We start from the raw sequence: 21487 nt of genomic DNA, 5'->3' as shown, positions 1-21487 counted from the left end.
TAAATATCTCTTTAATTCCTCCCCCCTACTTTTTAACAACAGTGAGTCTCTGAAGAGATCATGCCCGTTGTAGAGTATCTCACATCTGGATTTACCTGATTACATTCCCAGGGCTTTATTTAACTTGTTTCTCTATCTTCTATAATTCCTGCCGTCTGGAAGTTAGATATAAATATTTCTGGCAAAAATACATTATGGAGTGATGCTGGTTTATTTGTGCTACATAATAGTAGGGGGCATATAATGTGTCTGGCTTCCCACTGTTACTGATGCCAACATTGGGTTAAGGTAATTTTTCTATTGTAAATGTACTGTTTCCCCTTTCTTCTTAGCAAGTAATCAGTGAGCTGTTACTACTATATGGATATTTGTTTTCACCATCAACCTTTTGCCTAATGGTTTTAGTATCTGTGGAGAATTCTTGACAAATCAGTAATATTATTAGGGATTTCAAAATGGTGATTTGCTAACTCAGATACTCCCCTTTTATTTATAAGTTAGCATTCTCCTGTAAAGAAGAGCTTTTCTTCATCAATTTCTGCTGTCTGGTTATCCTGAACTATGGTTACTATTGAAAAGGCAGGACCAAATGCTTAATTCCTTTTCTTTACTAATTTTAATAATAACTTATCCTCTAATGATAGCAAATGAGATTTTTAAAAAATTTCCTTTTTTCTCTCACTGATGGTATGGACTTACAAATTTGTTAATGTGTTTCGATCAGTTATCCTTTTGTCCCCTTTGAGTCTCGAATTGTTCTAAATTTGGTCTGTGGAAGCTCTTTCTATTGGGATTTAAAAACTGGAAGGAATCTTGAAATCAACTAATCTAAATCCCTAAGTTTTGTAGATAAGGAAACTGAGGCTTAGAGCTTTTCCCCACAATTCTGAGAGAGAGATCTTCAGTGAATCTTGTTTTTAACTTACTAATAGCATTCAGCAAAATGAGAGAAAATGGCCCACATTTTTGCAATCATACAGTTTTTGTTTATTAAAAGTTACTGTCTAGTCCAGTGAATAGCAGATTGAATGAATTAATTATCTGCTTTATTCAGAAACAGTTTGAATAAAAACAAAGATGCTGCATTATGGACTGGACATTGGATCAGTCTGAGAAGTGAATTTGACTCAGACAGTTTGGTGTGTACAGGCTGAATTTATCTTGAAGTCACATTTTATTTGACCTGCACAAAGTGTTGAATTCTTGGAATTCATTGCCAATGTAAAAAATTCAGTGATTTCACACACAAATTTGAGTTAGTAGCTTCTCTAAAAATAATGTATATATCCGGCAATATTGGGTCCACATGGTGATATAGCAACATTCAACTGAAGTGGAAAAAGTTTTTAGGTGGCATGCCCTTTCCACCTTACCTCCTGGCTACTCTCTAATGTATCATTTACATGTTTATTGTTGGGTATCTGATGTTGTGTTGACTTACTGCCTATCTTGTAAGTGTTTGAGGTGGTGACTCTTGAGATAGAAGCTAAGAAGCCTAGGAAAGTTCTTGCAAATAAATCACAGACCAAAGGTAATACCACTAATGCAGGGACAAATGGACAGCAAGAAAATGGAAGAGCGGACAGTTTTCCTATCTGCTAGTGTGAAATTTTCGCAGATTTATTACAAAAAGTAAAACCAATGATATCGGGAAATCAGCCAGAAATTTTTGAGGTTTTCAAGAAGAGTGTTTGAAACACTGAATTTTCAAAGATGTTCTTTGAAACCAATGAGAACAAAGATACAACATACCAAAATCTCTGGGACACATTTAAAGGAGTGTGTAGAGGGAAATTTATAGCACTAAATGCCCACAAGAGAAAGCTGGAAAGATCTAAAATTGACACCCTAACATCACAATTAAAAGAACTAGAGAAGCAAGAGCAAACACATTCAAAAGCTAGCAGAAGGCAAGAAATAACTAAGATCAGAGCAGAACTGAAGGAGATAGAGACACAAAAAACCCTCCAAAAAATCAGTGAATCCAGGAGCTGTTTTTTTGAAAAGATCAACAAAATTGATAGACCGCTAGCAAGACTAATAAAGAAGAAAAGAGAGAGGAATCAAATAGACACAATAAAAAATGAAAAAGGGGATATCACCACCAACCCCACAGCAATACAAACTACCATCAGAGAATACTATAAACACCTCTATGCAAGTAAACTAGAAAACCTAGGAGAAATGGATAATTTCCTGGACACTTACACTCTCCCAGGACTAAACCAGGAAGAAGTTGAATCCCTGAATAGACCAATAGCAGGCTCTGAAATTGAGGCAATAATTAATAGCCTATAAACCAAAAAAAGTCCAGGACCAGACAGATTCACAGCCGAATTCTACCAGAGGTATAAGGAGGAGCTGGTACCATTCCTTCTGAAACTATTCCAATCAATAGAAAAAGAGGGAATCCTCCCTAACTCATTTTATGAGGCCAACATCATCCTGATACCAAAACCTGGCAGAGACACAACAAAAAAAAAGAGAATTTTAGACCAATATCCCTGATGAACATCGATGCAAAAATCCTCAGTAAAATACTGGCAAACCGAATCCAGCAGCACATCAAAAAGCTTATCCACCATGATCAAGTGGGCTTCATCCCTGGGATGCAAGGTTGGTTCAACATACACAAATCAATAAACGTAATCCAGCATATAAACAGAACCAAAGACAGAAACCACATGATTATCTCAATAGATGCAGAAAAGGCCTTTGACAAAATTCAACAGCCATTCATGCTAAAAACGCTCAATAAATTCGGTATTGATAGAACGTATCTCAAAATAATAAGAGCTATTTGTGACAAACCCACAGCCAATATCATACTGAATGGGCAAAAACCGGAAGCATTCCCTTTGAAAACTGGCACAAGACAGGGATGCCCTCTCTCACCACTCCTATTCAACATAGTGTTGGAAGTTCTGGCTAGGGCAATCAGGCAAGAGAAAGAAATCAAGGGTATTCAGTTAGGAAAAGAAGAAGTCAAATTGTCCCTGTTTGCAGATGACATGATTGTATATTTAGAAAACTCCATGATCTCAGCCCAAAATCTCCTTAAGCTGATAAGCAACTTCAGCAAAGTCTCAGGATACAAAATCAATGTGCAAAAATCACAGGCGTTCTTATGCACCAGTAACAGACAAACAGAGAGTCAAATCATGAATGAACTCCCATTAGCAATAGCTTCAAAGAGAATAGAATACCTATGAATCCAACTTACAAGGGATGTAAAGGACCTCTTCAAGGAGAACTACAAACCACTGCTCAGTGAAATAAAAGAGGACACAAACAAATGGAAGAACATACCATGCTCATGGATAGGAAGAATCAATATTGTGAAAATGGCCTACCTACCCAAGGTAATTTATAGAGTCAATGCCATCCCCATCAAGCTACCAATGAGTTTCTTCACATAATTAGAAAAAACTGCTTTAAAGTTCATATGGAACCAAAAAAGAGCTCGCATTGCCAAGACAATCCTAAATCAAAAGAACAAAGCTGGAGACATCACGCCACCTGACTTCAAACTATACTACAAGGGTACAGTAACCAAAGCAGCATGGTACTGGTGCCAAAACAGAGATATAGACCAATGGAACTGAACAGAGTCCTCAGAAATAATACCACACATCTACAGCCATCTGATCTTTGACAAACCTGAGAGAAACAAGAAATGGGGAAAGGATTCCCTATTTAATAAATGGTGCTGGGAAAATTGGCTAGCCCTAAGTAGAAAGCTGAAACTGGGTCCTTTCCTTACTCCTTATATGAAAATTAATTCAAGATGGATTAGAGACTTAAATGTTAGACCTAATACCATAAAAACCCTAGAAGAAAACCTAGGTAATACCATTCAGGACATAGGCATGGACAAGGACTTCATGTCTAAAACACCAATAGCAACAGCAACAAAAGCCAAAATTGACAAATGGGATCTAATTAAACTAAAGAGCTTCTGCACAGCAAAAGAAACTACCATCAGAGTGAACAGGCAACCTACAGAATGGGAGAAAATTTTTGCAATCTACTCATCTGACAAAGGGCTAATATCCAGAACCTACAAAGAACTCAAACAAATTTACAAGAAAAAAACAAACAACCCCATCAAAAAGTGGGCAAAGGATATGAACAGACATTTCTCAAAAGAAGACATGCATACAGCCAACAGACACATGAAAAAATGCTCACCATCACTGGCCATCAGAGAAATGCAAATCAAAACCACAATGAGATACCATCTCACACCAGTTAGAATGGCAATCATGAAAAAGTCAGGAAGCAACAGGTGCTGGAGAGGATGTAGAGAAATAAGAACACTTTTACACTGTTGGCGGGATTGTAAACTAGTTCAACCATTATGGAAAATAGTATGGCGATTCCTCAAGGATCTAGAACTGGAAATACCATATGACCCAGCCATCCCATTACTGGGTATATACCCAAAGGATTATAAATCATGCTGCTATAAAGACACATACACACGTATGTTCATTGCGGCACTATTCACAATAGCAAAGACTTGGAATCAACCCAAATGTTCATCAGTGACAGACTGGATCAAGCTTTAAGTCCTTTAATAATCTTCCTAGGCCTACATCCAAGCAGGCTTCCCCCCAACCCCCCAACTCCCCGATCCCGTTGCATTTATTTGAGTTTCTATTCTTTCCTCTTTAGTCCTCTAAACACTACTGAATTGATAGATTCACTTTCTTCCCCCTCCAAATTTGTACTGCAAAGAGGAATTGATTGGTTTGGATAGATCAGTTACTTTGAAAAAAGTGTGTACTGAGATTATTATTACTTTCTATAATAGTTGATAAAGGCTAAATACATGACAGAGTGGACTGAAAATTGAACCACATTCATTCATATTTAACCCTCACATTTATTACAAAAAACACACCTTAGTTTTTGGTCTGTTTTGTAGATTGGCTTTAACATAAGCTCACAATTTCTTCAATTCAGTACTGAATATATTGAGTGTGTACATTGGGCAATTGCATGGCCCAGGTCATTGCTAAATTGTAGTCAATGGAAAGCTGAGGAGGTGGCATCAGGCAGCCTCAGCAGTGGATCACGCAGCTGTCTGTCAGGGTTTTGAGTGTTAGCTTGGTGAAGTGGATGGTGCCTGAGCACTCCACTCAGAATAAACCATTGGTTCCTGATACTATGTCTAATCATTGCCACCTGATTGACCTTAATCAAGCAAACTATTTCAACTCTGAGGCCCAATTTTCTTAGTTGTTAAACGGGGAAACTCCCACATAGATTTATTTGGAATGTGGCACATGGTAGTTCAGTAAGTGTTAACTTTTCTCCCCTGTTCTTGTGGAGCTTTTCCTACCTGCCATCAAATCCTGATTAGGTCCCGTCTGGAGGAGAGAAGTGATTACTTTGTAAAGAAAGCCTCTTTGGGGCTGTTGTGTTTGAGTGTGATGTTGAATACCCATTTCAGCATGAGGGGACTAGTGAGGCATGAAAGGATTGCAGAGCAGGCTTCTAGCTTCTCTAAAATTGGCTATCAAACCTTTGTGTTAGTATCTCTAATGTTATGAATAGTTGACAGTCTCCCTGTTTCTTTGCTATGCCTGTGTTCAAATTACATGCAATTATAGTCTTGATTGGAGGAATCTCTGTGGGTATTTTCTGCCTCTAAGTTAACATTAAAGAAATGGTCTTCCTGGCTCTGCCAGTGTTTATGGCTTCTTAGGACCTCTTTCTTCATCTGTAAAAGGAGGGGGGCTGGGTTAACTATTAATATTTGTAATTCCTTTAAGTGTTAAAATTTTACTGTTCTCAGGAGTTGGGTGTTCTGTTGTTCATTAAGTAATTTATATCTTTGAAACATTGCCTTGGTGGTTATCTTTTCTCCTTACAATGTTCATCAAAAGAGATTTTGTTGGTTTTTTTCTTTCATCACCTCCATGTGAAGGGTAGGATTCTGCTGAAAAATAGTCATAGGCAGGTTTAGAAGCACGAGTGGCTCTGTGTCTCCTCTGCACACATTTCAATAAAACGTCTGGTTGGACAAATTCAACTCATTCCCAATGTCTCTGCAGTCCCTGCTTTGGTCACTTTAGAGAGAAAAGAGTGCTACTTGCTCATTGAACATGTCCTTAAAAGTCCCTTTAGGGTAGATTGAAGGACAGCCCATTTCCAGATTCTGATTTTAAGAGACCAGAATTTTGTATCTCAAACTAATAACACTGGTGTTTCTCGTGCAGGTGGACTTCAAAGCACATGCTTCAAGAAAGCCTGGTTTAAAGTGTGCCCATTTGCCTGTTTGAAAGATTGGCAGGCAAATTTAAAGTTTATTTATGAACATTCTTCCTCTGAGAATGGCAAGCCCACTTCCTTCTTGTCCAGAATATGGATGGATTTATGATTTTTATGGAAACCAGGTGATTTTCTGCCTGGTGGGCTTGTCTCTCAAGTCAGACAAAACTCAGTGCTTTTTTCAGCATCGCTTGCCAGAGGCTATGAAGAGGATTGAAACATATGAAATACAATGTCCAATACCTCGTCAGAATTTGAAAGTAAATGATGTAACCCTTTTATGTTGGTTTCTATGTTGTGGATTTAGCGTTTTAGGCTAAAAACAGATTAAGTTGGATTGTAAATAAACATTTTGTGTTGGGTAAATTAGTTAATATTTTAAAAGCGTCTCTTCTTTGGGCATGAAGATTTGCAGAAAAACATTCCAGAAGAAAAAATAGTTCATTTTAGTATGTTGATTTGTTGTACTAATCCTTGTTCAATATAATCATTGCTACTCAGGGTGAAAAGTTTGGACCCTTTGCTGGAGAGAAGAGAATGCCTGAAGACTTGGATGAAAATATGGATTACAGGTTGATGTGGGAGGTGAGGATATGACTGTTATTTTAATGTTAAAAATATATTTCTTTTGTACCATTTAATGCATTTTTAAGGCTACATTAATTGATATTGATTCCAGTTAAGTATTTAAGTATTGAAATGTTTTAGTTTTTTTTTTTTTTTTTTTTTTTTAAGATGGAGATTTGCTCTTGTTGCCCAGGCTGGAGTGCAATGGTGCGATCTCGGCTCACAGCAACCTCCGCTCCCCAGGTTCAAGCGATTCTCCTGCCTCAGTCTCCTGAGTAGCTGGGATTACAGGCACATGGAAACATGTCTGGCTAATTTTGTATTTTTAGTCGAGACGGGGTTTTGCCACATTGGCCAGGCTGGTCTTGAACTTCTGACCTCAGGTGATCTACCTGACTTGGCCTCCCAAAGTGCTATGATTACAGGCGTGAGCCACTGTGCTCAGCCGAAATGTTTTAGTTTTTAAAGAAAGTTTAGCTTTTTTTCTTTTCTTTTTTTTAAGAAAAAGTGAACTGTTGAAATATTTTACTAGACAGTTCTTTTAGAGATCTGAAGTTCCTCATCGAAAAATAAGTTTTTCAGGTATAGTGATGTTTGAATTTCAAAATAAGCGTGCCCTGAATTTAGAACTTGACTTCTGTAAATAAGATTATACTTAATTTTTTTTTTTAGTGGTTGAAGTTCTAATTGTATAGAAACAAATCTCAGTTTCATGTTGTAATACAGGCCTGCCTTAAAATGTACCTTACCTTTAAAAATACATAGTCAAGGAGCTGTAACACTAGAGACAGTCTTTTGCAGTCTAAAGTTTCGCTTAGGCAGTGATCTGTATATACCAGTATATATCTGCATGTTATGAGAATTTTCATCGTAGTTTATGCCAATTATATTCGTTGCTGTTCTTTTCTAGGTATTAGAAAAAGGACCCAAGGTATCAAAATAGGAAAGCAGCGGTGTGGACTCTTGAAACAAAAATTTGGAAAATGCAGTCCTAGGAATTATATATTCATGTATTACTTAATGACAGGGATTCATTCTAAGAAATGCATCATCAAATGAACATTGTAGAGCATATTTGTACAAGCCTGGATGGTATAGCCTACTGTATTCCTAAGCTATATGGTATAGCCTATTGCTCCTGGACTATAAGCCTGTACAGCATGTTACTGTACTGAATAATGGAGGCAGTTGGAAGACAGTGGCAAGCATTTATGGATCCAACATATCTAAGCAAGCCAGGCACAGTGGCTTGTGCCTAATTCCAGCTACTCAGGAGGCTAAGGCAGAAGGATTGCTTGAGGCCAGGGATTGGAGCCCAGCCTGAGCGACATAGCAACCCAATCTCTAAAAAAAATATAAAAAATTATCTAGGCCTTTTGGTATATGCCTGTAGTCCGAGCTACTCAGGAGATTGAGGTGGGAGGATTGCCTGAGCCCAGGAGTTCAAGGCTGCAATGAACTATGATCATGTCATTGCACTGCAGCCTAGGCAACAGAAGGAGACCCCTTCTCTAACAAATGAAATTGAAAAAGATCTAAATACAGAAATAGTACAATAAAAATAATGTATTATAATCATATGAGACCACCATTGTATATACAGTCCGCTGTTGACTGAAACATTGCATTGTGACACAAGGCTATTTGATAGTTTCTATGAGGAGGGTAAGAGCTGAGATACATGTAGGAGGCAGAGATTACACAGTAAGAAAAGGTTGGAAAACTGCAGTAAGGAACTACACATAGAGAGTCTCTCTGTGCTTGTATCAGTAAGGGTCTTCAGAGAAATAGAACCAAGGAGATTGTGTATATGTTTGTTTATTATAAGGTATTATCTTATGTTATTGTGGTAGTAGCAAGTCTGAAATCTGTAGGGCAGGTCCTCAGGCTGGAACTTCAGGCAGAAAGATGATGCTGCCGTCTTGAGGCAGAATTTCTTCTCCAGGATACCTTCGTTTTTGCTCTTAAGGGGTGTGACTAAATGGATGAGGGCCACACACATTATGGAGGGTGATCTCCTTTACTTACAGTAAACTGATTGTAGGTGTTAACCGCATCTACAAAATACCTTTACTCCTATATCAGTGTTTAATTAAATCAAAATACCTTTACTCCTATATCAGTGTTTGATTGTTAGATGTTAACCGCATCTACAAAATACCTTTACTCCTATATTAGCATTTGATTAAATAATTGGGTACTATAGCCTATCCAAGCTAACACATAAAACTATCAGTGTGTTATCTGTAAGCAAAATGTATTTTTAAGCATCACCCGTATTGAAACTGCTGGGAGTAGGGAGTGGAGGTGACTGAGAAAGGATTCTGAAAGGTTTCTTCAGTACAAGTGATAGAAAATGGAAATTAATAATATAGTCCTCACTGTAATTTAAGTGGGAAATGTTATTGATATTGCCTGAATTTAGCCTGCTGTTTTGTTTACTGTTATGAACTTAAACATCTTAATGGCTTTCACTATTTTTCTATAAGGTCTTAATTTTCTCAGCAGTTAATTCTTTTACTATGAAGGTTTTTCAGAAACCAAACATTTATGTGACCAAAAAAACCTGACAACTTAGTAAGTCATAAAATGATAAAAATAATACATTTTTAACAGGTTTTTTTTTCTTTTTTAAAAATTTTATTTGTATACATTTAAGGGGTATAAATTCAATTTTTAATGTGTTATTAATGGTTTTTGATACTTGTTTTGTTATCTGAAAATTTTAGTGTGATGATCACATTAATGTTTTGTGTAGCTATGAGGTATCGTTAAACAGATAATTTTTATTTTAAAAGGAAGACTTGCATATAAAACAGAATCATTTTTGTACTATTGTATAGTTGATAGTTCCACAGTACATCATCTAGTTTTGCGTTATCTATTCCTGTGGTTCTTTAATGTCTTTGCATTATTATTTTGTTTTCATACTAGTTGTCTCCAGCTCTCTCACTCTGCTACCCAAGGAGCTATTGATTTTATACATTTTTATGCTCAGGTAATGGTACACTCACATGATTGCCATTCTCTATTTCATTTTACTTCACCCTTTATGTCTGTGTTTTGAACAAGTAATATTTGTACTTGTTATACAATTCAGAAGGTAGAAAAGGGTATTGATGAAAAGTCTCTGTTCCCTTCCAGCCTGGTTTTTTCACCTGAGACCTTTTGATACATTTAACCCCTTAGTTCATATACCTTCCCCCTCCCCTTCTGGTTCTTTTTCCTCTTGGTCTCATCTTCATTTTGGATTGTCAGCCATTGTATTAGTCTGTTCTCATGCTGCTAATAAAGACATACCTGAGACTGAGTAATTTATAAAGGAAATAGTTGTTTTTTTTTTGTTTTGTTTTTTCTTTTTTTTTGAGAAGGAGTCTCTGTCACCTAGGCTGGAGTGCAGTGGTGCGATCTTGGCTCACTGCAACCTCCATCTCCTGGGTTCAAGAGGTTCTCCTGCCTCAGCCTCCCAAGTAGCTGGGATTGCAGGTGCATGCTACCACACCCAGCTAATTTTTGTATTTTTAGTAGAGACAGGGTTCCACCATGTTGGCCAGACTGGTCTTGAATTCCAGACCTGAAGTGATCTGCTGGCTTCGGCCTCCCAAAGTTCTAGGATTACAGGTGTGAGTCACCATGCCCAGCCAGGAAAGAGGTTTAATGGTCTCACAGTTCCACATGGCTGGGACGGCCTCACAATCATGGTGGAAGGCAAAGGAGAAGCAGAGGCATGTTTTACGTGGTGGTAGTCAAGAGAGTTTGTGCAGGAGACTCCCGTTTATAAAACCATCACATCTCGTAAGACTTATTCACTACCACGATAACAGTATTGGGTAAACCGCCCCAATGATTTTATTATCTCCACCTGGCCCTGCCATTTACATGTGGGGATTATTACAGTTCATGGTGAGATTTGGGTGGGGACACAGAGGAAAACCATATCAGCCATTCCCTGCTCTGCCCAGTTGTGCACCTGGGCAGGGGAAGGGACAGATTCTGTGGTAGGTCTTCTAGAGGGAACATTTAAAGAACAACACCTTTAGAATTGCGGAGTTATTGCTTGCTATCTTTAATCTTATCTCTTACTATGTTGAGTGAGCAAGCTGCTTCCAAACCCTGAGTTATACTATTGAAAGTCCTTTTTTATAATTGTTATTATTATTTTAGCTTTGGAGGTGCTAGGATTCAGAAAGAGCAAGATACAGGAGAATAACTGGTTCCATTACTGGTCCTATGTCTGCCCCTTGTGGAACTGTTTGAGTCTTTTCAAAGGGAGATAATGAGCCTTGCCTTCTCTGGTGAGTAAATTTAAATTGGTTATGGGAGTCATTTCTGCTATGCCCCATAGCTACGTTGCTAACCACAATGAAGCTCTCAAATGAATAATCCTTCTCAAGCCAATAGTTACATATGTCGTGGTTATGGAACATGAACCAGAACCTGGTGGTAGTGTCTGGAAAATGATGACAGGTGAGAGACCATGTGACATAACTCTCGGTTTATACCTGTATTCTGCTTAAGATGCCAATGGTTCTGGTGGACAGGGCCAAGAGCCCCTGGGGAGCCATTTCATATCAAAGAACTTGGAGGTACCAGTCAGGATTGAGCCTCCTGGTAGGTGTGAGCCTCTGTGAGCTTGGGACAGTATATGAAGGGACCTTAGGATCATGGGGAGCACTGATAGTGTTTGCTGCCACCTCTCCCTCTTTGTCCAAAGGTGTAGCTTAGAGCTTACTGATCCCCACTGCTTCAGAGCGCTCACTAGTACCTCAGTTACTTTCTGTATTGGCCATCAGGATTTGAGCGAGGTCTCTGAATAGACTGAGTATTGTGGGTCTTTAATCTTTCTTGATCACCTCTGATTTTTACTTTTCTTTTAAAATTAAGTGCTTAAGCAGAAGAACTCTGGATTTCTCAGGCCTCAGGCTTATTACAAAACTTGAGGTTAGGAACCAGTGTTTGACTGTAAATGCTTCCATTTGACAATTTGGTGGAATGTACCCAGTTTTCTGCATTGTATTCCATTCTTACCTTAATTAGAAGTCTTTCTGTCTACTTTTTGCCAGGTGGTTTGGAGCTTGAGATATATTTCCTTCAATTCTCTACTAATTCAGACTCACTCTATGACCTATGACCTATGTTCTACTTGCTAAACTCTCAATAATTCTTTGTTTTTACATCTCCAAGACATCCTCTTTCTGTAATATGTTCTTAGATATTTCAAATCACAATTCAAATATGTTTTCTCCAGGCAGTGGCTCTGTGCGTCCAGCATATAACTTTAAGTTTTGGCACCTGTGGAATGCAGGACAGTTTGTGCATTTTCCTTGCTACCTGTTCTGACTATTATTTAGTTGTTCTAAAGTGACTACTGGTGAATCCAGTAGCTGCTGGAATCCTCCAAACAGCTCTGCTTTGTTGGCTCTGGGTCTTTCTTTCCATTTGCAAAGTGATTCTCTGGGATTGCTTGCAATAGGTTTTGTGTGGAAACTGGCCTGATAAGTTCTCAGAAACTTGATGTTGTCCTGTATTTCCAGTGAAGTCATTCATTCTTGAACTGTACATCTGCTCTGAGATCACAAGGTCTCTGCCTCATTCTCTTTTTCCTCTCACTCATGCTGAGTCTGCATTTGCCTCTTAGTCTTTGAACATTTCTGTGGATGCAGTGGATGTTCAGTGGTGTGATCTGATGCAGGTGGAGCCATATGCCATGCCACAGTTCAGTATACTGGGTGGTCCCTCTGGAAAGACAGCTCTTACTGTGTGCAGAATCCTAAAGAACCAGATACAAACTACAATTTCAAGTAAAATATCTTAATTCTGGGTGGCATTTTCATAGGAAAAAGTTAAGCCTCTTTTACTTAAATACATTATGTCATCCATAACTTATGCTAAAAAGGCATTTATCTCAACACAAGGAACATTAGGACAAAACCAAAACAAATAGAGGTTAAACTTTGATTTTTAAAAAGGCCTGTGGCCTCGTAAGGGTTCCAGATGTAACACAATGTGGGATACACAGAGCACTGTGAGACCCATGTACTTCACCTGCACCAGACTGACTTAATGGCATTTAAAAAGCTTTGTGTGTATTTATTTTCCTACATCTATCTCCTGGATCATTCATGAGAAAACTCTTTATGTTTTACATCTGACGTTAGTGTATTACCAGGGTAATTAGTCATCACAACCTACTAGATAATTGCATATTACAAAATCCAGAGTATCAAATTATCATAATTTTATTTATTTTTGTGGGCAGTTTCTGATTTTGTGGACTGGGTAAATAACATGTTTTCAAAATATAGCCATCATGGTGGGAAGAGGGTGAGGACTAAAAGACTGTGTATTGGGTACAGTCTATACTGCTTGGTTGGCAGGTACACTAACATCTCAGAATTCACCACTGTAGAATTCATCCATGTAACCAAAAACCACTTGTACCCCCAAAGCTACTGAAATAAAAACAAAAAACTTTAACATTTAAAAAAGGTGGAGGCTTGTACATAATCTGTCACTCATTTATTTAAATACATGAGGACATATATAAAAAAGCTTGATGTACCTAAAATATAAGTGAAGGGGTAACAATAGCTGTCTCTAAGGAAAAGGAATGGGTGACAAGAAATAGAGGAGAGAGGGAGACTTTTTTATTACTATATAATCTTTTTACCTTTAAATTTTTATTGTGTATGGGCATTACCTGTTGTGTTGAACTTTTTTTAAGCAATAAACCCCCCCAAACTCCACAAAATATAGCAATTAAAAGACATCATCAGAAGATTTGCAGCTGTTTTTGTATGATTGTGAATCTCTTACAGTTATAGCAAATTATTATTTCAAAATAAGTGTACATACCAGATGAGTTGGGGCTCCTTCTGTTATTGATGGGGTTTAAGACATCCATTTATCAGTTAAAACATACATGGATTGTTTTTGGAAACTTCTTTTCCAACCCTTGACTCCCCTCTTCACTTACACACTGGTGATGGTTCTTAGTTAATAACCTCTCTTTGTCCTTGGTTATTAATTTGAACCAATGAAGAACAGACAGGAGCCAGATGAAGATAAAATATCTACTTTATTAATGAGCATGTGTAATATTATGAAATCTATATTTGGTCCTCATCTACTTCCTTGACTTTTAACTCTTAACATCCTTGGAATCCCTAGAGTATAAGAGTGTTTTTTGTATGCTAATGAGATGACTGGAGGCTGGAGTCCCCTCGATACCCTCCAGGATGGGACTGTTTGCCAGGGGAAACAACCAGGTGATGAGAGGGTTGGAACTTTCAGCTCCCTGGGTCCCCCTCACCTCTACGGAGAGAAGAGTGGCTGAAGGTTGGGTTGATATATTAGTGACTAATATCAGTCATACCTAGTAATGAAGCTTCCATAAAAACCCAAAAGAACTGTGTTCTGAGGGTTTCCAGATAACTGAACACATGGAGATTTCTGGAGGGTGGTGCACCTGGAGAGGGCATGGAAGCTTTGCGTCCCTTCTTTTATAGCTATGTGTCACTTCTATACCTATGCCTTTTTCTCTATCTATGCATCTCTCCCATCTGGCTGTTCACCTGTATCCTTTGGAATATCCTTTAGTAATATACCTGTAAACATAAATGAAGTTTTCTCCTGAATACTTTTAGCCTCTCTAGCAAATCAATTGAACCTGTGGAGAGTGTCGTGGAAACTCCAGTCTATAGCAAGTTGGTTAAAAGGTTCAGAGGCCTGGACTTGCCACTGCCTAGTGCAGGACAGTCTTATGGGACTGAGCCTTCAACCTGTGGGATGTGACATTATCTCTAGATAGATAATATCAGGATTGAATTAAATTAGAGGACACCCAGCTGGTGTGGTACTGAATAATCTGAATAATCCACCAAAGAATTGCTTGCTTGGTGTGTGATGGGGGAAACCCCACCACATTTGGTAGTAGAAGTGTTCTGAGTTGATTGTGTTGTGAGAATAAAGTAGGAGATACTGAGTTTGTTGTTTTCCTATCCCTACAGCATGCAATAATTTTCTAAGTACCTAGCTCCAGAAAAGCTGGATTGGTGACTAGGAGCCTAGGCCAGAATGGGGACTACATGCCTGGCTTCTTAAATCTTGAAGTGTGTACCAACTGTGGCAGAAATTGAGTCAGCAAAGTAGATTCTGAATCTATTGTCAATTAGCTGTGTGACGAATTGTGGCCTAACTCAGACTCACTTTGCAGCATAATTGGAATGGAAGATAACAGAGAACATAGGAGAGATACAGGTCTCCAGCCTGTGTAGAAGGCACACCCTGAGTCAGCTGGTACGTCTGCTTACTACAGAGCAGGGGGTTGGGCACAGGAAATTCTGGTTCCCGCTTTTTTTCTGAGGTATGGTAACCAAAGTAAGTATCAGACCCAATGACTATCAGGGTCTCAGTAATCAGCTGAAGAGAGGGAACCATGAAGGAAACCCAGAGTATATTTATTCCAATTTATTTCTCTAATGGAGGAGGAAATAAGGAAATATGAAAAAGGGGAATAAGGATTCTTTATGAGAACATACAGAATTATGTTCTTCTCATTTCTCATATAGAAAAAATGATGTGCTCATTTGGAATTCTTCACAAAACGAAAATAGGCATGGTGAATGACACGGGATGGAAAGAGGAGGGCTATCAGACAGTCAGACAGTCTCTAGTATGATTGCTACCCCTAGGATGCCGTAGAGCCCTTGTTCTTCTGGGGCCTATATTTTAGTAGCAAAGATAGAATTAAAACACCCCTAATAAGTAATATAGTGAAAGGTAGTGATATATGGTATAAAGAAAATAAAATAGGGCAAGAAAACTTCTGTCTGATACGAACTTGAACACATCAATATTACTGCTGATAACAACTCCAAAAGACAGGTTAAATATAAAAATAATTGGTTTAATGCCTTCAAGGGGTGTTAAAGCAAGGAGTCCTAGAGCGACTAACGCTCCAGTGAGGTGATAATTTTGGAGAGATAAACTGATAATCTGCAGTTTGTTTTCTTTTGGTGAAGTGGTCAGACTTTGCTGATTCTGGGTGTAGGCAAGAGGCTGAAAATCTGAGCTCAGCCTGTGTAGAGGGTTACTCTTTGAGGACACAGAAATAGGTAGAGCTTCTGGAAATCTTGTCGTGTTAAGCAACAATATTGGAGACCCAAAGGTACTAAAAAATGTTGCTGTCTCCTTCTTAAGACATTTGCAGAATTACGAAGCTGCATGGCAGAGTACTATAAAGTTAAGCCACGTGCTTCTGAAAAGCAAGGTGTTCTGTGGTCTCGTCTTGCTGAGGAGAGGCTTTCAGTGCATGCCATACTTTGAACTGGAAGCACCGTAGGGCTGTGGGTAGGAATATAGTACACTGAAACAGACTGAGCCTTGCCACAACTGAAGCCCCGCTGTGAATCACCTCACTCCCTGATTCGTTTAAGGTGAACAGTTTCTGCTCTGCCTGATAGAAAACAGGGTAAATCTACTCCAGAGAAATATAATACGTGGATCCTCTAAACTTTCAAATATATAATATCCAGCATTTTATAAAAAATGACTAGACATGAAGAGATAGGACCGTATCACTAAAAATGATAAAAGCTGGACAATGGAAACTGACTTAAGGATGATTCAAATATTGATTGGAGTTGGCAGATGAGGACTTTGTAATAACCATGACTGTTATACTCTAGCATATGGAAGAAAAGATGAGACAAAAAGAGGGAGAGAGGGAGAATTTTACTAAAAAATTGAAATGTGTAAATGACAAATTTATATATTTAGAGCAAATTTATATTTCAGAGCAGAGAACTCAGTGTGTGAATTACATAGTAGGTATGACAAAGCAAAAGACAGAATGAATGAAGAGGAAAAGAAGTCAGTAGAAAATATTAAAAATGAGTTAAACAGAGACTAAATCGATATGTGAGACAGTGAAAATATCTAATATATCTGTAATGTTAGGACCTTTTAGCTTAGCAGGAGAGGAGGTAGAAAATGGGACAGAAGCAATTTTGATGAGGTAATGGGTAAGAATTTTCCAGGACTTTTAAAAAACATTATCTGATGAGTTAAGGAAGCTGTATGAGCCTCAAGCAGTGTCAGTAGAAAGATGGTTACACCTACAGATATCTTAGTAAAACTACTTAAAACCAAGACAATCCTAAAAGCAGCTAGAAAAAAAGGAGACATTATAAAAGCAACAGTAAGAGTGATAGTAGATTTTTAACAGAAAAATTAAAAGATAGTAGACAACTGAATAATATTTTTAAGGTGCAAAAAGAAAATAGCTGCCAATCTAGAATGCTTTACCCAGCAAAAATATCATTAATAAAATGACCTAGTTCTTCCCATCTCTTCCAAATGTGACCTAGTTCTTCCAGTCACTTCTATGTGACTATGTGACTGGTTCTTTGGATTTGTCTAAGAATTAGCTTTAGTTTTTAAGGCTAAGGCTAACAGCTTAGCCTTAAATGTAAGTGTTCATTCATTCTTCAAATGAGAGTACTAAGACCACCTCCAGATCTTACCCAGAGGTAAACTTTGCTACTTTGGATTTACTGAAAGGAGGAAAAAAAAAAAAAAAAAAAAAAAAAACTACGGTGGCTCCCTCCTGTAATCCCAGCACTTTGGGAGGCCGAGACGGGTGGATCACGAGGTCAGGAGATCGAGACCATCCTGGCTAACACGGTGAAACCCTGTCTCTACTAAAAATACAAAAATTAGCCAGGCGCGGTGATGGGTGCCTGTAATCCCAGCTACACGGGAGGCCGAGGCAGGAGAATGGTGTGAACCCAGGAGGCGGAGGTTGCGATGAGCTGAGATCGCGCCACTGCACTCCAGCCTGGGTGACAGAGTGAGACTCCATCTCAAAAAAAAAAAAAAAAAAAAAGGCCAGACACGGTGGCTCAAGCCTGTAATCCCAGCACTTTGGGAGGCCGAGACGGGCAGATCACGAGGTCAGGAGATAGAGACCATCCTGGCTAACACGGTGAAAACCTGTCTCTACTAAAAAATACAAAAAAACTAGCCGGGTGTGGTGGCGGGCGCCTGTAGTCCCAGCTACTTGGGAGGCTGAGGCAGGAGAATGGCGTAAACCTGGGAGGTGGAGCTTGCAGTGAGCTGAGATCCGGCCACTGCACTCCAATCTGGGCAACAGAGTGAGACTCCGTCTCAAAAAAAAAAAATTATATATATATATATATATATATATATATATATATATATATGAAATATTTAAGCACAGGTATGTTGCACAAATTGAAATACACAGACTTTACAAACAAGCCAGTGAGGAAATTTCCAAAGTAGAACAAAAATGTAACAAACTTCACACTATTTAAAAGAGGTCGCAGTTGATCTCCTGAATTTCAAATTTAGAGGTAATGTTAATCAACTATGTGCAAGTGGCTTCCCTGCTTGAGATATGAGTGAAGAGATGCTGTGCTATCTCTTTAGAATGAAAGTGACAGAATTTAAAGATATTAAATAATATTATAGATTTTTATTTTGCTGAGAAACCTTATTTTAAAATAAAGCTCCTCTCAACAAATTTCCTCTCAAGTAGAGTGGTGGCCCATCTTCAGTGTTGACTAAAGTTAAATGGGAATCTGAGAAGGACTTGATTAAATGATCATGTCAGAAGTAAAATAAAGCTGTCTGGAAGAGGAAGCATGAAAAATCTCAGGCCTTCTTCACCTGATTCACCAATGATTCTGATGCAGGTGCAGGTGAATTAAGAGAGCTCATCAAAGATGCTGTTTGGGACTAGGCATGGTGGCTCATGCAAATAATTGCAGCAGTTTGAGAGGCTGAGGCGGGGGGACAGATTGAAGCCATAATTTCTTTATTTTTTGTAGAGACAGTGTCTTGCCACAAAGCAAGATTTTTATTTTGCTGAAAAACCTTATTTTAAAATAAAATTCTCACCAACAGATTTCATCTCAAGTAGCATGGTGGCCCATCTTTAATGTTGACTGAAGTTAAATGGGACTCAGGGAAGAGATTTCAACAAAGCAAGACCCTGTCTCTACAAAAAATAAAGAAATTAGCCGGGCATGGTGGTACATGCCTGTTGTCCTAGCTACTCATGAGGTTGACGTGAGAGGATTGTTTGAGTCAAGAAGGTTGAGGTGTCAGTGAGCTATGATGGTGCCAGCCTGGGCTACAGAATGAGACCCTGTCTCAAAATGAAACAAAAAAAACCCTGCTATTAAAGCACAGCTTGGCTTGTTATATGATAGATAAAGAAGGGGAAGGAGAAGAATCTGATGTTCATGATGATGATGAAGAAGACTTCGAACATATTTTGATGAAGAAGATGAAGGCAGAGGGGAAGAAGATGAAGATGGTGATGATGTGGAAGAGGGAGGAAGGTTGAAGAAGAAGATGACTAATGGAATAATGATAGATTCTGACCCTCTTTTTACTTTTAGAAATTTTGCATTCTTTGGGAGCCAGTTGCCATCTCCTATTTTTTCCCCTTTTGTGCTCAGTTGCCTTGTTCTAATAAGGTCTCTTTCTCTCTCTCTCCCTGATCTGGTTCTTCACTTACTTTGTGGGAGACTCTTGAGCAAAATATAGTGGAGAAAACATCTCTTCCCATTTCTGTTCCAAGTTTCTTGTCTTAAAAAAACGTGAATGTAGTGATGTGGAACTAACACATCAACATGCACTGTGGGAAAGAAGAAAATTTTCTCCCTTTGCTTTGCTGGAAGCTGGAGGGTGCTTATCCCCTTTGCATTAGTGCACAAAATTCTTGATTTTACTTTTTCTAAAGGATTCAGAGATTACACTATGTCTTTTTGTGATTATGGACATTTAACATTATCATGTACATGCACTTTCTCTTGTTAAATTAAAAAGAAAAATCTTATAAAATGGAATTAAGTCAGGAAAGGATGGATTTCCAATGTGTTGGTATTTAGTGTTACAAGAAGAGGGGGGAAAGAATGGAGCAGAAGCAGAAATGATAATGGCTTTAAGTGGGTATTTTGATAACATGGCTTCTCCTTGTGCATGGGTAATTGAAGTTGAACTCATATTTTTAAAACAGAATTCTCTTCTAGTAATGACTTGAGCTCTACTGATTGCAAAATCATTAAAAATATGTAAGATCCTTGGAATTGACATTCTCTGTTTTAATTTTGTCCCTTTTCATTTGTAAATTCTACTTTTCTTTCCTGAGAAAGGAAAGAAGAGTCTCAGTTTTAAACCCTAAAAATACATACATGTTTCTTTTGTTTTTACAATAAAACTAAATGTATACACAAAAGATTTGATGCTGTTTTCCTCAGAACAGATAAATTTGAGATCTTCCAAATTTCATTTATAAGTAGTGTTGTCAAAATTTAAAGGCAAATAAAGATGTTTTCAAACAAGCAAAAACTGAGACTTTATCACCAGCTAACTTGCACCAGAAGAAATATTAAAGTAAAGGGAGCTCTTCACAGAGAAGGAAAAGGAATCCTGATGGAAACATGGAAGTGCAGAAAGGAGTGAAAGCAATAAAGGGTAACCATATTGGTGAATAAACATAAACATTGTTGGTATTGAACAATAATAATGTTGGTTTAAAAATATATGCAATTTATATAATAAGAACAATTTGAATGGCTGGAGGGAAGTAACTGTAATTAAAGCATTCCAAATTTCTAGTAAGTAAATTTATCTAACTAGATTATCTAACTAAAATGATACTAAAATGTGATTTTAACTAAAAAGTTGATACAAGGGAAAAATAGGATGATAAAATCATTTTATTAATCCAAAAAGAAGGCAAGGAATGAGGAGAAAGAGACAACTGTGTCATATAGAAAATAGTAAGATGGTAAGTATAAACCCAATTAGATCAATAATTGTGCTAAATTTAAATGGACTAAGTATTTCAATTTAAAGACTTATACTGTTAATGAATTGGACCAACGAACAAACCTGATGCCTCTTTAGAGACAATTTTAAAATTTAAAGGCTCAGAAAGCGTGAAAATAAAAGAATGAAACAAATATATTATGCAAATATGAATGAAATTAGGTTTAACCTTACTAATATTTGATAAAATGCACTTTAAGGAAGAAACTTACTAGAAATAAAGAGGGTCAATACATTTGAAGATAGATACGTTCCAAATGTTAATGCAAAAACTAAAACAATTAGTAGTAGAAATAGGCGAATGAATAATCCTAATGGGAGACTTAAGCACAACTTTCTCAATTGCTGATAGAATAAGCAGGAAAAAATAACCTGGAAAGGACATATAGACAATTCAATCAATACAATTAATACAAAATACCTAATGGAAAGGTATAGAATACTGTGTCCAGTGACAGTTGGTCACGTAACACACATGGAACACTTACCAAATTAACTGTACGCTGAGTCATAGAGTGCAAGTCAACCAATTTCAAAAGATGCAGTCTCGGGGGAGGGGCCAAAATGGTGGACTAGAGACAGCACATGTGCATTGTTGACAGAAAGGAAACAAAAGGGCTAGTGAATCCTGACCCTGCAGGCCAGTCATCTGAGAAGCCATGTGGGTGTCTATCAAGGCAGCAGGGGGACAGAGCAGAGAGGAATAAAGCTAGACACCAGTCTATCGAGGTTCAGTGCAGGAGAACCTCTCAGACATAGGAAAGGGTGAGTGAAT

General features: G+C 37.9%; 1 protein-coding gene across 2 annotated transcripts in view; it reads left to right on the top strand.

Moving 5' to 3' along the window:
• PRDM5 (PR/SET domain 5) overlaps window positions 1–21487 on the top strand; it is a 225757-nt gene that overhangs the window by 10434 nt on the left and 193836 nt on the right. For both annotated transcript variants that reach the window (XM_033215138.1, XM_033215139.1), the window contains exon 2: window positions 6781–6864. In XM_033215138.1, coding sequence (XP_033071029.1) covers window positions 6781–6864 — 84 coding nt within the window. The remainder of the gene's footprint in view (window positions 1–6780; window positions 6865–21487) is intronic.

Source organism: Trachypithecus francoisi, unplaced genomic scaffold (assembly GCF_009764315.1).
Source record: "Trachypithecus francoisi isolate TF-2019V2 unplaced genomic scaffold, Tfra_2.0 Lachesis_group1, whole genome shotgun sequence".
NCBI classification, from domain to species: Eukaryota; Metazoa; Chordata; class Mammalia; order Primates; family Cercopithecidae; genus Trachypithecus; species Trachypithecus francoisi.
This window is presented reverse-complemented; position numbering and strand designations above follow the sequence as displayed.